General features: G+C 31.6%; 1 protein-coding gene across 1 annotated transcript in view; it reads right to left on the bottom strand.

The window, feature by feature from the left end:
- The window catches only part of LOC129743029 (fatty acyl-CoA reductase wat-like), a 52,934-nt gene that overhangs the window by 30,769 nt on the left and 8,212 nt on the right, over positions 1-13,953 (bottom strand). Inside the window, exons 2-4 of the mRNA XM_055734972.1 lie at positions 6,861-7,226; positions 6,424-6,580; positions 1,296-1,728 (exon numbers count right to left, since the gene is read on the bottom strand). Of these exons, the coding sequence (XP_055590947.1) occupies positions 1,296-1,728; positions 6,424-6,580; positions 6,861-7,226 (956 nt within the window). The remainder of the gene's footprint in view (positions 1-1,295; positions 1,729-6,423; positions 6,581-6,860; positions 7,227-13,953) is intronic.

Raw genomic sequence — 13,953 nt, 5'->3', positions numbered from 1 at the left:
TTATTGAGTTCACAGCAATTCTAATCAAATACTTATCTTAAATATTCATTTTCCGAACGTATAGTTGCAAGTTGAGAATCATCAAAATTTCGATGTGATTACCTTGCACTGATATGAAGTAGCTCAGGAAAAATGGATAGTTGAAAAATTTCTTAACATTTCCTTCTAGTCAACAACAAGTGTATAGTTATCATTTATAAAATGACATTTATAACAAGAGATTCCGTAATGAGCTCGTTAGTCTTTTATTTTCTAACTTCCTGTTATACAAAATAAGAAATCACAGTTTATCAATATTTTCTCGCTTGTTAAATTATAGATTCGCAGATTGAAGTTGTATCAAAGAATATCAAAAAAAGTTGAAAAAGAAATAATGTTAAAAAAGTTTCAATATCATTTCTAGTTTTGACATTTAAAAAAAAAACCTCAAACTTTGTTCGATGAGATCAAATTAAATTTTCGAATCATCGATGCTTGGGAGCTCGAGTCTTTATGCCAATCGTACTTTTTCAATCATATCATCTTTGATACAGTACACTTTTCAGCGCATTTTCGGCACAGCGATTCGTTTAATAGTAATTAGATTTTGGCAACCTCCTCTATGGGTGTAACAACGTTTCAATTTTCTTCAACCTGGAGAAATGTTTAGAAAAATCTTGATTTCGTATCTCAATTGAGTATATTAGGAGGGATTTTAGTATTTTGCACGTTATTGTATTATAGATTTTATCACCAAAGCGTATAGGTGTTTATTTACTGAATCAAATCAATCGAAGAAAAGGGAATCTTTATTCGATTCAGTAGAATAATTTACTCTTTATAAATGTTAATTTACGCTTTTTAAATTTTTTATCGTAACTAGTATCATCTTCAATTTCTAAAGAATATGTGTTAAATTTTTTAAACCATAATTTAAAGCATTCGAAGCACGTCCATAAGGGTCCATTAGAGAAAACAAAGTGTATTTTGCAGTTTAGCTGAGACAAATGATGTGAAATTTCCATATAAACTTGGCTGAGGCCTTCAAGCTGGCCAAGGAAAATGGCATCACGCAAACATAAGTCCTATTTTTGGACCACAGTAAACGAAGTCATTTGAAGTGAAAAAATGCAAATTCTTATCAATGATCATAGTTTACATTTAGCTACCCAAGGCAATTGCCATCCCTTCTCTTATAAATTTAGCCCTGACATTTATCTTCGATGAAAGGTTAAATTTCAATTTAAGGTTCCAAAAATAGCACCGGAATGCTAGCAGGGTCAAAAGATTTCAGCTGCCCAAAGCTCTATACTCACCACACAATCTGATGAAGCCGATTGTCGAAGCCGAGAGACACCATCTGCATATACTTGCCCCAGGTCAGATTATTTTCCGGGTACATGTAGTTGTAGGTTGGCAGCTCCTGGCGCAGGAATTTTCCCGGCAGTTGACAGCCTTCGAAATTATCTTCCTTCCAATTATCCCGCTTATCAGCAGCGTCCATCGTCGTCGTCGTCGTCGTCGTCATTTCAGGAGGAATTGATTGAATTCGTCGAGTTCGGTTCATGACGTCGAAGGCCGCCACCAGCATGGCATTGACGCAATAATCCACTGGGACCAGATTTGCCTTTTTCGAAGCGTTACCCCAGATGGTCCGAATCCAGCCACGAACAGTCCACATGCAGAGCCCCGAGGGTCCATTGAGATTGTCCGTCCAGCCTGGCAGAGGCTCCCGGTAGGTGGAAATTACTGAAAGTCGTAACACGAGATAATCAGAGAGCGGTTACGGTTTATCAACCAGTAATTAGTGTTCATGGTGTACAGCAGGGACGTTCTGAATTTAACGAAATTGGCTGAATTTTGGTTGGGAACTTCAAATGCAAAGTTCATTAGAGTAAAGAAAAACGAATGGGGCTTCCTTTTTTTGAAATACCTATATTTGAAAAAGAAATTTGTTTTGAAATACCAAAAACGCAATTTAACACACTTGACAGTGGATTGTAGCCTTTCTTACAGCCTGTAAATTACTCAAAAGACAAACAATTATAAACACATGATACAATTCTATATTCTGAATCATTCAATTATGATTCAAGAATTTCGAACGTATTCAATCCATAAAGAATCAAAAATGATTCCATAATTTTTAGATAATTTGAAACCAATTGTGGGTTTTCGAATGGCTGGATCCTAGAAAATCCTGTATGATCTATGAATGATTTCTATGATTTTTTTTATAATAAGTATAATCTCGATTTATGTTTTTGGAATTACAGCAATTTACGAAACGATAACTGTGTTCGAAACTATGTTGTAAAACGCCACATATATGTTGATTATTTTCCAGCGATTTCTATAGGATCTGATTTATCGCGAATGGGTTGGACTGAAAGAATACAATTTAATAAAGATGCCCAACCATGTGTTTAAAAAAATAAAACGTTCGCTCTGGGTAATCTCTGAAGTGAAGAAAACAAGGATTTTGAAAAAATAATTGCGTGAAATTCCAATAGGGTCAAAATTGACAAAATTGACAAAATTGACAAAATTGACAAAATTGGCAAAATTGAAATAAATGACAAAATTGACAAAATTAACAAAATTGACAAAATTGACAAAATTGACAAAATTGACAAAATTGACAAAATTGTCAAAATTGACAAAATTGACAAAATTGACAAAATTGACAAAATTGTCAAAATTGACAAAATTGACGAAATTGACAAAATTGACAAAATTGACAAAATTGACAAAATTGACAAAATTGAAAAAATTGACAAAATTGACAAAACTGACAAAAGTGACATGATATGTCATTTTTGTCATTTTTGTCATTTTTGTCATTTTTGTCATTTTTGTCATTTTTGTCATTTTTGTCATTTTTGTCATTTTTGTCATTTTTGTCATTTTTGTCATTTTTGTCATTTTTGTCATTTTTGTCATTTTTGTCATTTTTGTCATTTTTGTCATTTTTGTCATTTTTGTCATTTTTGTCATTTTTGTTATTTTTGTCATTTTTGTCATTTCTGTCATTTTTGTCATTTTTGTCATTTTTGTCATTTTTGTCATTTTTGTCATTTTTGTCATTTTTGTCATTTTTGTCATTTTTGTCATTTTTGTCATTTTTGTCATTTTTGTCATTTTTGTCATTTTTGTCATTTTTGTCATTTTTGTCATTTTTGTCATTTTTGTCATTTTTGTCATTTTTGTCATTTTTGTCATTTTTGTCATTTTTGTCATTTTTGTCATTTTTGTCATTTTTGTCATTTTTGTCATTTTTGTCATTTTTGTCATTTTTGTCATTTTTGTCATTTTTGTCATTTTTGTCATTTTTGTCATTTTTGTCATTTTTGTCATTTTTGTCATTTTTGTCATTTTTGTCATTTTTGTCAATTTTGTCATTTTTGTCATTTTTGTCAATTTTGTCAATTTTGTCAATTTTGTCATTTTTGTCATTTTTGTCATTTTTGTCATTTTTGTCATTTTTGTCATTTTTGTCATTTTTGTCATTTTTGTCATTTTTGTCATTTTTGTCATTTTTGTCATTTTTGTCATTTTTGTCATTTTTGTCATTTTTGTCATTTTTGTCATTTTTGTCATTTTTGTCATTTTTGTCATTTTTGTCATTTTTGTCATTTTTGTCATTTTTGTCATTTTTGTCATTTTTGTCATTTTTGTCATTTTTGTCATTTTTGTCATTTTTGTCATTTTTGTCATTTTTGTCATTTTTGTCATTTTTGTCATTTTTGTCATTTTTGTCATTTTTGTCATTTTTGTCATTTTTGTCATTTTTGTCATTTTTGTCATTTTTGTCATTTTTGTCATTTTTGTCATTTTTGTCATTTTTGTCATTTTTGTCATTTTTGTCATTTTTGTCATTTTTGTCATTTTTGTCATTTTTGTCATTTTTGTCATTTTTGTCATTTTTGTCATTTTTGTCATTTTTGTCATTTTTGTCATTTTTGTCATTTTTGTCATTTTTGTCATTTTTGTCATTTTTGTCATTTTTGTCATTTTTGTCATTTTTGTCATTTTTGTCATTTTTGTCATTTTTGTCATTTTTGTCATTTTTGTCATTTTTGTCATTTTTGTCATTTTTGTCATTTTTGTCATTTTTGTCATTTTTGTCATTTTTGTCATTTTTGTCATTTTTGTCATTTTTGTCATTTTTGTCATTTTTGTCATTTTTGTCATTTTTGTCATTTTTGTCATTTTTGTCATTTTTGTCATTTTTGTCATTTTTGTCATTTTTGTCATTTTTGTCATTTTTGTCAATTTTGTCAATTTTGTCATTTTTGTCATTTTTGTCATTTTTGTCATTTTTGTCATTTTTGTCATTTTTGTCATTTTTGTCATTTTTGTCATTTTTGTCATTTTTGTCATTTTTGTCATTTTTGTCATTTTTGTCATTTTTGTCATTTTTGTCATTTTTGTCATTTTTGTCATTTTTGTCATTTTTGTCATTTTTGTCATTTTTGTCATTTTTGTCATTTTTGTCATTTTTGTCATTTTTGTCATTTTTGTCATTTTTGTCATTTTTGTCATTTTTGTCATTTTTGTCATTTTTGTCATTTTTGTCATTTTTGTCATTTTTGTCATTTTTGTCATTTTTGTCAATTTTGTCATTTTTGTCATTTTTGTCATTTTTGTCATTTTTGTCATTTTTGTCATTTTTGTCATTTTTGTCATTTTTGTCATTTTTGTCAATTTTGTCAATTTTGTCAATTTTGTCAATTTTGTCATTTTTGTCATTTTTGTCATTTTTGTCATTTTTGTCATTTTTGTCATTTTTGTCATTTTTGTCATTTTTGTCATTTTTGTCATTTTTGTCATTTTTGTCATTTTTGTCATTTTTGTCATTTTTGTCATTTTTGTCATTTTTGTCATTTTTGTCATTTTTGTCATTTTTGTCATTTTTGTCATTTTTGTCATTTTTGTCATTTTTGTCATTTTTGTCATTTTTGTCATTTTTGTCATTTTTGTCATTTTTGTCATTTTTGTCATTTTTGTCATTTTTGTCATTTTTGTCATTTTTGTCATTTTTGTCATTTTTGTCATTTTTGTCATTTTTGTCATTTTTGTCATTTTTGTCATTTTTGTCATTTTTGTCATTTTTGTCATTTTTGTCATTTTTGTCATTTTTGTCATTTTTGTCATTTTTGTCATTTTTGTCATTTTTGTCATTTTTGTCATTTTTGTCATTTTTGTCATTTTTGTCATTTTTGTCATTTTTGTCATTTTTGTCATTTTTGTCATTTTTGTCATTTTTGTCATTTTTGTCATTTTTGTCATTTTTGTCATTTTTGTCATTTTTGTCATTTTTGTCATTTTTGTCATTTTTGTCATTTTTGTCATTTTTGTCATTTTTGTCATTTTTGTCATTTTTGTCATTTTTGTCATTTTTGTCATTTTTGTCATTTTTGTCATTTTTGTCATTTTTGTCATTTTTGTCATTTTTGTCATTTTTGTCATTTTTGTCATTTTTGTCAATTTTGTCAATTTTGTCAATTTTGTCAATTTTGTCAATTTTGTCAATTTTGTCAATTTTGTCAATTTTGTCAATTTTGTCAATTTTGTCAATTTTGTCAATTTTGTCAATTTTGTCAATTTTGTCAATTTTGTCAATTTTGTCAATTTTGTCAATTTTGTCAATTTTGTCAATTTTGTCAATTTTGTCAATTTTGTCAATTTTGTCAATTTTGTCAATTTTGTCAATTTTGTCAATTTTGTCAATTTTGTCAATTTTGTCAATTTTGTCAATTTTGTCAATTTTGTCAATTTTGTCAATTTTGTCAATTTTGTCAATTTTGTCAATTTTGTCAATTTTGTCAATTTTGTCAATTTTGTCAATTTTGTCAATTTTGTCAATTTTGTCAATTTTGTCAATTTTGTCAATTTTGTCAATTTTGTCAATTTTGTCAATTTTGTCAATTTTGTCAATTTTGTCAATTTTGTCAATTTTGTCAATTTTGTCAATTTTGTCAATGTTGTCAATTTTGTCAATTTTGTCAATTTTGTCAATTTTATCAATTTTGTCAATTTTGTCAATTTTGTCAATTTTGTTAATTTTGTAAATTTTGTCATTTTTGTGAGTTTTGTGAATTTTGTCAATTTTGTCAATTTTGTCAATTTTGTCAATTTTGTCAATTTTGTCAATTTTGTCAATTTTGTCAATTTTGTCAATTTTGTCAATTTTGTCAATTTTGTCAATTTCGTCAATTTTTGTAAATTTTGTCAATATTGTCAATTTTGTCAATTTTTCTATTTTGTCTTTGATAACAATTTCAAGCATTCTTTCACCAAGATTAAACTTCAATTTAAAAAATATTTTCTAACATAAAAACAACGTTTGTTTATTGCATGGTTTCAATCCTGATGCTTGAGATATGGCTGCCGAATCAGTTTCAACTCTGTAGAAGGAAGTAAACCAAAAACAAAACTTACCTATAGGTGGGCGGAAAATTCCAATGGGAAGATGGGAAAACTCTTCTCGTATCATAACTTCGGCACATTTTTTGCTGAACGTATAAGTATTGGGCATCTCCCCGAGAAGGCAGTGCTGCAGCTGGTCCATTTCCTGTTCCCCCAAGGATTCGGTGAGCTGTGGATTGCAATTTTATTTCTATTCATGAAAACTTTCAGGTTGAACGGTTTTGTGAAGCCTATGGAATTTTAAGCTTCGATGAACTATTTGTAACTCGATGTACGAAATGGTTGATGTTACGTATTTCGAATCTCTAATAAATTCAGCTTTTCACGTAATGTTTGTATGAAGTTTTTGTATGAATATTGAAGTGGATAAAGAAATCGAGAGAAACCTTTCAATTGCTTTACTCAAATCGAGTTAATCCAAATTGAATTTTTCGACTACACAATCGTACCTCCAAAATCAGCTTGTACTGCATCGGGGTGTCATCGTATATTACTTCCTTGATCAGTTTCCTATTGCAGTTCGAGTACAAAGTGGAAACATGAACCACTGACCGGAGTCGGGTCATCCGTTGGGTTAGACACAGGATTTTCCTTGTCCCAGCCACATTTGTCCGCACCGCATTCCGGATGGATTCGTTGAACTTGACCGAGGCAAGAACATTGAACACAATTTCCGTTTCATCCAGCAGCTGTCGCTCGGTGCCGGGATCCTTTTGCAAGCTCAAATTTTCCTCTTCCAGCTCGATCTGGACTGCTTCTAGTTTGGCAAACAATTGTTCGTCTGATTTGTAGCATTTTCTGGCCTTCTCGAATATCTGAAACGATATAGCATGGAAACCAATGTTGATATTTATTTGCATTTGAGAAAAAATCTATGTTTTAATATTTAGAACCAATGACGTTTTTGATTTGCCTAGTTCTAATCGTGTTGTAGTCTGCGGGTAAAATATTTGTTTCATTTATTTTATTTACATGATTTTCCGTCTCACGACATAAACTCAAAACATACATATTGCTGCCATCACTGAAACTTTTTTAAAGCCAGACTTGATCGACAAGATGGGGGTGTAGCTATTGTCATCAGTAGTCGTCTCAAATTAAGACTTCTTCCTTCTTTCAATACAAAAGTCTTAGAAATTTTAATTTAATTAGAAACTTCTATGAGGAAAATCAAAATTGTTGCTGCATACTTGCCATTTCAATGTAGCGGTGAACAGAAAAATTTTTTGAAGGGAGATTTACAAAAACTCACCAGAAATAAGTCTATTTTTTTATTATTGGTGACTTTAATGCAAAAAACCGCTCTTGAAATAATATTTCATCAAATTCTAATGGAAATATTTTATTTAATGACTGCTCTGCAGGTGGTTAAACTGTTGAATTTCCTAATGGGCATACTTGTTTCTCTTCAATTAGAAATCCCTCCACAATTGATTTGGTTCTAACGAATTTAGGCGAGCTTTGCAGTCAATTAGTTACTCATGCGGACCTCGATTCAGACCAACTTCCATTAACTTTTTCTGTATCCCAAAATCCCATGATAAACCTTTTAAAATCTACATTTAATTTTCAAAAACCTGACTGAGAGCGATATAGGAATTTTTTTGAACGTATTTTAGATGTAAACGTTCCACTTAATTCAATAGAAGATATTGATTTGTCTGTAGAAAATTTGACAACTTCAATAGTCAATGCTAAAGCCGCTTCAATAGCTAAAGCTAAACATAAATTTAATCAACCTTTGATTGATGATGATCTTCAGTTTTTAATACGACTGAAAAACATTCGTCGACGCCAATATCAACGAACTAGGGATCCTTATTTGAAATTTATTTATTGCGATCTTCAAAAAGAGAACAAACGTCGTTTAAATTTTATTCGTAACGAAAATTTTACAAAAGCAGTAGAGAACATAAAACCCTTCTCAAAGCCATTTTTGAAAGTAAATAAAAAATTCTGAAAAAGGCCCAGAAGCCAATTCCTACTTTGAAAGATGGAGATAAACTTCTTTTAACTAATGCAGAAAAAGCTAAAAAAATTGGCCCAATAATTTGAGTTTGCTTTTGATTTTAATTTAAACGTTGTAAGTCCAATGATATTCTTTCTAAGCTTGAAAGTTCTTGTGAGATAAATATTGATGACCTTAAATTGAATTTCAAATATTTAACAATATGAAAGCCCCGGGGGAAGATGGGATTTTCTATATTCTTATTAAAAAGTTGGCTGAAAGCACTTTAAATTTTTTAGTTAAAATCTTCAATAATACTTGGCTTATTTTCCCAATAAATGGAAAAATGCCAAAGTAACTCCAATTTTGAAACCTGGAAAAAGTGCTTCAGAGCCTTCAAGTTATCGACCAATTAGTTTGCTTCCTTCTTTAGGTAACTTATTTGAGAGAGTTATTTGGAATAGAATGATGATCCACATTAATCAGAATTCTATTTTCCCCGATGAACAATTTGGTTTTCGTCATGGACATTCTTCTACACATCAACTTTTGAGTGTAACTTATATGATTAACGCTAGCAAATCTGAAGGTTATTCAACTGCTCTTCTTGATATCGAAAAAGCTTTTGACAGTGTTTGGCACAAAGGTTTAGTAGCTAAATTAGCTCGATTTAATTTTCCCGTAAATCTCACCAAAATTATTCAAAATAACTTGACTAGCCGAACTTTGCAAGTAAGCTATCGAAATTCTTGCTCGGAAAGGACACCCATTAGAGCTGGGGTCCCTCAGGGCAGTATTCTTTGGCCAATTTTATACAATATTTCTACTTCTGATCTTCCCGATGTACCAGAAGGAAAAGGTAGAAGATTATTTGCTGATGATACTTTGCTTTCAGCCAAAGGTCGAAATTTACGGGTGGTATGCAGTACATTGCGACAAAATTTAAATTCCTTTTTGAATTACTTGAAAATGTGGATAATTTCTCCAAATGCTTCCAAAACTCAACTTATTTTTTTCCCCCATAAGCCAAGAGCTGAATTTTTTAAACCTAATGAAAATCATTCCATAACTTTTGTTGGAGTTTCATAAGAATGGTCTGATCATATGAAATACTTGGGACTCATATTTGATTGGAATCTTACTTTTAAAAATCACTTTGAAGATATTCAATCTAAATGTGATAAATACACTAAATCTCTTTATTCTCTCATCAACTGGAAATCCCGACTCTGCCTGAGGAATAGGATGCTGATCTACAAATAGGTGTTCCAACTCCAACCAGCGATAATGTATGCAGTTCCGATTTGGTCTAGCTGCTGCGTGACGAGGAAGAAAGCTGTGCAAACTTAAGCTGCGTGCTGCACTGGCTGAACGGGAGACTCGCATCCACCCTCGCTGAAGATTGTAGCTTGACTGACGACCGCTCACGACACGGCAGCTCAGCCGTCGTGTGTGTGCGACATTAGAGGAAGTTTATCCATTCGGGAAGGCCTATTGGCCGAGATAGTGTCACGCGTACAATAATCGGCTACACAAAAGCCATCCAAAGAATTCAGAACAAAGTTCTGAAAATGATTTTGCGGCTTCTACCTTGGCACAGCACCGAAGATCTTCATCGCGTTGCGGGCATTGCATCGATAGAAGAGATGGCCAACAAAATCATAAATATCTTCAGAGGCAAATCGATGCAGTCTTCCATCGCAGAAATTCACTCTCTTTATATTTGGTTTATTTTTAGGATAGTTTTTAATTTTATCTTAAAAATATTTTTGTCATTACAGGATGTTCTTCTACATTGAATATTTGATTGCACTCAGCAAATTCAAGCCGAACACTAAATTTAATGGAATAATGTCATATAAATGTGATGATGAATTGATACAAATAAAGACATAATTTAAAAAAAAATTAAATAATGAATTTATATAAAACAAGAACTACAGAATTTAAATGAAAATTTCATGAATGAGGGCTCTCAAACTTAGCGCATGAAATTTTGGTCTAGAACCGTATATTTTGGGCATTCCAGAAATCTTATCGGAATGTGGAAACAGATTTACAGTTCAACTATTGAACTCAGATTCAGAAAGTAAATTCAAAATAAAGAAAAAGATGCAGCTTGTAAATGAGTTTTACAACCAACACAAAATTGTTGAGGATTTTAAGAAATCATGAACTTAAAAACTCGATTTTCAGATTTCAAATTTTAGTAACAGCTTAGGACCAAAAACATTAAAAAGAATTTGAGTTATTTTTTTTAGTTTTGCTATATGTAAAAAAACCCAAAGCATATTTTAAAAATTACATCCAAAGGATTTTTTTTATGGAATTGATTCTTTCTGGAAAACATGTGCTATCAAAAAAATATGTAACAAACGGATGTAACGAGTAACGGACCTATTTTCGACTGCTTTGGGAAGTGGCTATGGTATTTTCTGAAATAAAAAGTATATGTTACAATTTTTACTGCTTTTTCCGTTCATTACTAAGATCAAGGCTTTTACTATCGAAACGTATCGTTGTTTGTTGCAATGTAACAAGATTTAAGCCTAAAAACTCGTTTCTTCGATCATTACTCTGGTCGGAATTTTGGATCACCAGGTTTCTATTTTGGACCACCTTCTGGACCTATTTTGGATCACCCTTAAACCTAATAAGTTTGTTTTTCTTTTGCTTTGTTATTCTTGTTGTGAAGTATTGTTTGGTCATGTTAATTTATCCATAAACCTTTCCCCTTTCTCTATTTAGGTACACTTTTTGTGGAATATTTCTTACCACAACCATCTGTTTTTTCCACAACTTCTTATGCTTTAAAACAGTAATTTTCGAAAAGAATAGAGTAAAAACAGAAAATTTCTTCCGTGGCATAGTGTGTTTCAAATGTTTTAGAAACTCTGACTGCACACTGCAATCTTGACCAAATTTGATCTGCACGATATCAATTTGATGCATTTTGACTTCCAAAACCTAACTGGATTTGGTTTGGCTTCTGTCCTGTAGAACACTTAGATTCCAAAAAGATAAAAATGCGCGAGAATCATGCGATCCTTTTGACCTTTCCGATTTTTTTGCTGAAAAATTAACAAAAGATCAGTTTTATCTTTTAAAAAAACTTTTGTTCTAAATATCGTTTCAGTAAATTTCTCAACATTTTTTTTTTCTAAAATCGCATAACCACAGAGGCTGAAAAACTTGATTTTTAGTACTTTTTCGCTTGTTATTTTTACACATTTTAACATTTTTTCCATTTGAAATTGTTACGAAATCCGAAAGAAATGACCGACCTGGAACTTTGGCGACGACTTTTAGCATGAAAACACGGACACGAATTGGAACTTGGAATGTTTTAACCCTTGCCCAACAAGGCAAACTGGAACAACTTGCTAGAGAGGCTAGCCGCCTCAAGCTTGAAATTCTGGGACTGAGCGAAGTCCGTTGGCCTAATACTGGAGAACACAAGACACAATCCGGGCAAGTCCTGCTTTACTCTGGCATACGAGGAGAACATGCTACTCGGGAACGAGGAGTTGGTTTCCTGTTAAGCCCGCAGGCCTACGCGGCCCTCATTAGATGGGAACCGATAAACGAAAGAATAATCGTAGCCAGACTTAGAACACGGGTTAGAAACCTTACAATGGTCCAGTGTTATGCGCCAACTGACGTTGCCGACTTGCAGGAGAAAGAGCAGTTTTACAGTCAACTGAACAGCGTGGTTGAGAGAATTCCGAAGGGTGACATTCAAATCCATTTGGGCGACTTCAACGCAAAGATTGGCTCCGACAATCAGGACCTTGAGCGCATCATGGGGCGCCATGGTCTAGGACAGATGAGCGAAAACGGAGAGCTGTTTGTAGAATTTTGTGGCAACAACAACATGGTGATCGGTGGATCGCTCTTCCCCCATCGACCAGCACATAAGGTCACTTGGGTATCCCGAGATGGCCGAACAGAAAATCAAATTGACCACATCTGCATCAGTCGAAAATGGAGAAGGAGCCTTCTTGATGTCCGCAACAAACGAAGCGCAGACATTGCATCTGACCATCACCTCGTCCTTGGCGAGATACGACTGAGAGTTGCGCGTGTCCAACGGCGCGAGGAGAAAGTCGGGTGTCGATACGACGCACACAGGGGTAAATGAACCTAATAAGCGATCAAAATTATTTGCGGACAAACGGTAAACGATAGACATTTGATGTCTTCGCAACATTTTTATATTTTTTGATGATCTATCAAATTCTTGAAAGAAAATAGTGATTTTTTCACCTGGAAGGGAGATAAAAAAATTATTTCTTGAAATAATTAGTTTAGCGTCTTGATGTCTTCACAAAAGTTGTAGATCTTATTATTTCAAGCAACTTTGTTGAAGACACCATAAAGATCGCATGGAAATCAAAAAAGTTACGAGCATTTAAAAAATAACGAGAATTTTAACAAGTAATTTTGAGTTTTTATTTAATATCTTTTTAAGTATACGATTTACAAACTTGGTATATTTGAGAAAGTTGTTCAAATTGTTAAACACACAATTTTGTAGAACATTTCAAATACATATTTCAACTAAGAAAGGAGATATACTGCAAAATATCCAAAATATTGCCTTTTTTCAGTAAGTTATAACCTTAAGAGTTCGGACGAGTTCGGATAATTTTTTGAGTGGATTTTGTTGGTCAAGTTATTGGCTTTCCATTGATATATAAATTAAACATTAGTTTTGAATAGATTTTCTACAAACTAGCAATCAATAATGAGCTTTTTCCTTTAGAAACACTTAAAATTCGAAGAAAAAAAACCTCAATTTTTCCTGTTTTTAGAGGAAAAAGCTCATTTTTGATTGCTTGTTTGAACAAAATCTATTCAAAACTAATGTTTAACTTATATATCAATGGAAAGCCAATAACTTGACCAACAAAACCCACTTAAAAAATTATCCGAACTCGTCCGAACTCTTAAGGTTATAACTTACTGAAAAAATGCATTATTTTGGATATTTTGTAGTATATCTCCTTTCTTAGTTGAAATATGTATTTGAAATGTTCTACAAAATTGTGTGTTTTAACAATTTGAACAACTTTCTCAAATATACCAAGTTTGTAAATCGTATACTTAAAAAGATATTAAATAAAAACTCAAAATTACTTGTTAAAATTCTCGTTATTTTTTAAATGCTCGTAACTTTTTTGATTTTCATGCGATCTTTATGATGTCTTCAACAAAGTTGCTTAAAATAATAAGATCTACAACTTTTGTGAGTACATCAAGACACTAAACTTATTATTTCAAGAAATAATTTTTTTATCTCCCTTCCAGGTGAAAAAATCACTTTTTTCTTTCAAGAATTTGATAGATCATCAAAAAATATAAAAATGTTGCGAAGACATCAAATGTCTATCGTTTACCGTTTGTCCGCAAATAATTTTGATCGCTTATTAGGTTCATTTACCCCTGTGTGCGACGTCCGCCGGTTGGAGAATCCAGAGGTGAAAAGGGCATACGTTGAACAGCTAGAATCCCGAGCCTCGGAGCTGCCGACAGACGGAACAGTCGAAGAACAGTGGTGTGGAATCAAGAATGCCTTTATCACGACGAGCCAT

This window comes from Uranotaenia lowii, chromosome 2 (assembly GCF_029784155.1).
Source record: "Uranotaenia lowii strain MFRU-FL chromosome 2, ASM2978415v1, whole genome shotgun sequence".
Taxonomy (NCBI): Eukaryota; Metazoa; Arthropoda; class Insecta; order Diptera; family Culicidae; genus Uranotaenia; species Uranotaenia lowii.
This window is presented reverse-complemented; position numbering and strand designations above follow the sequence as displayed.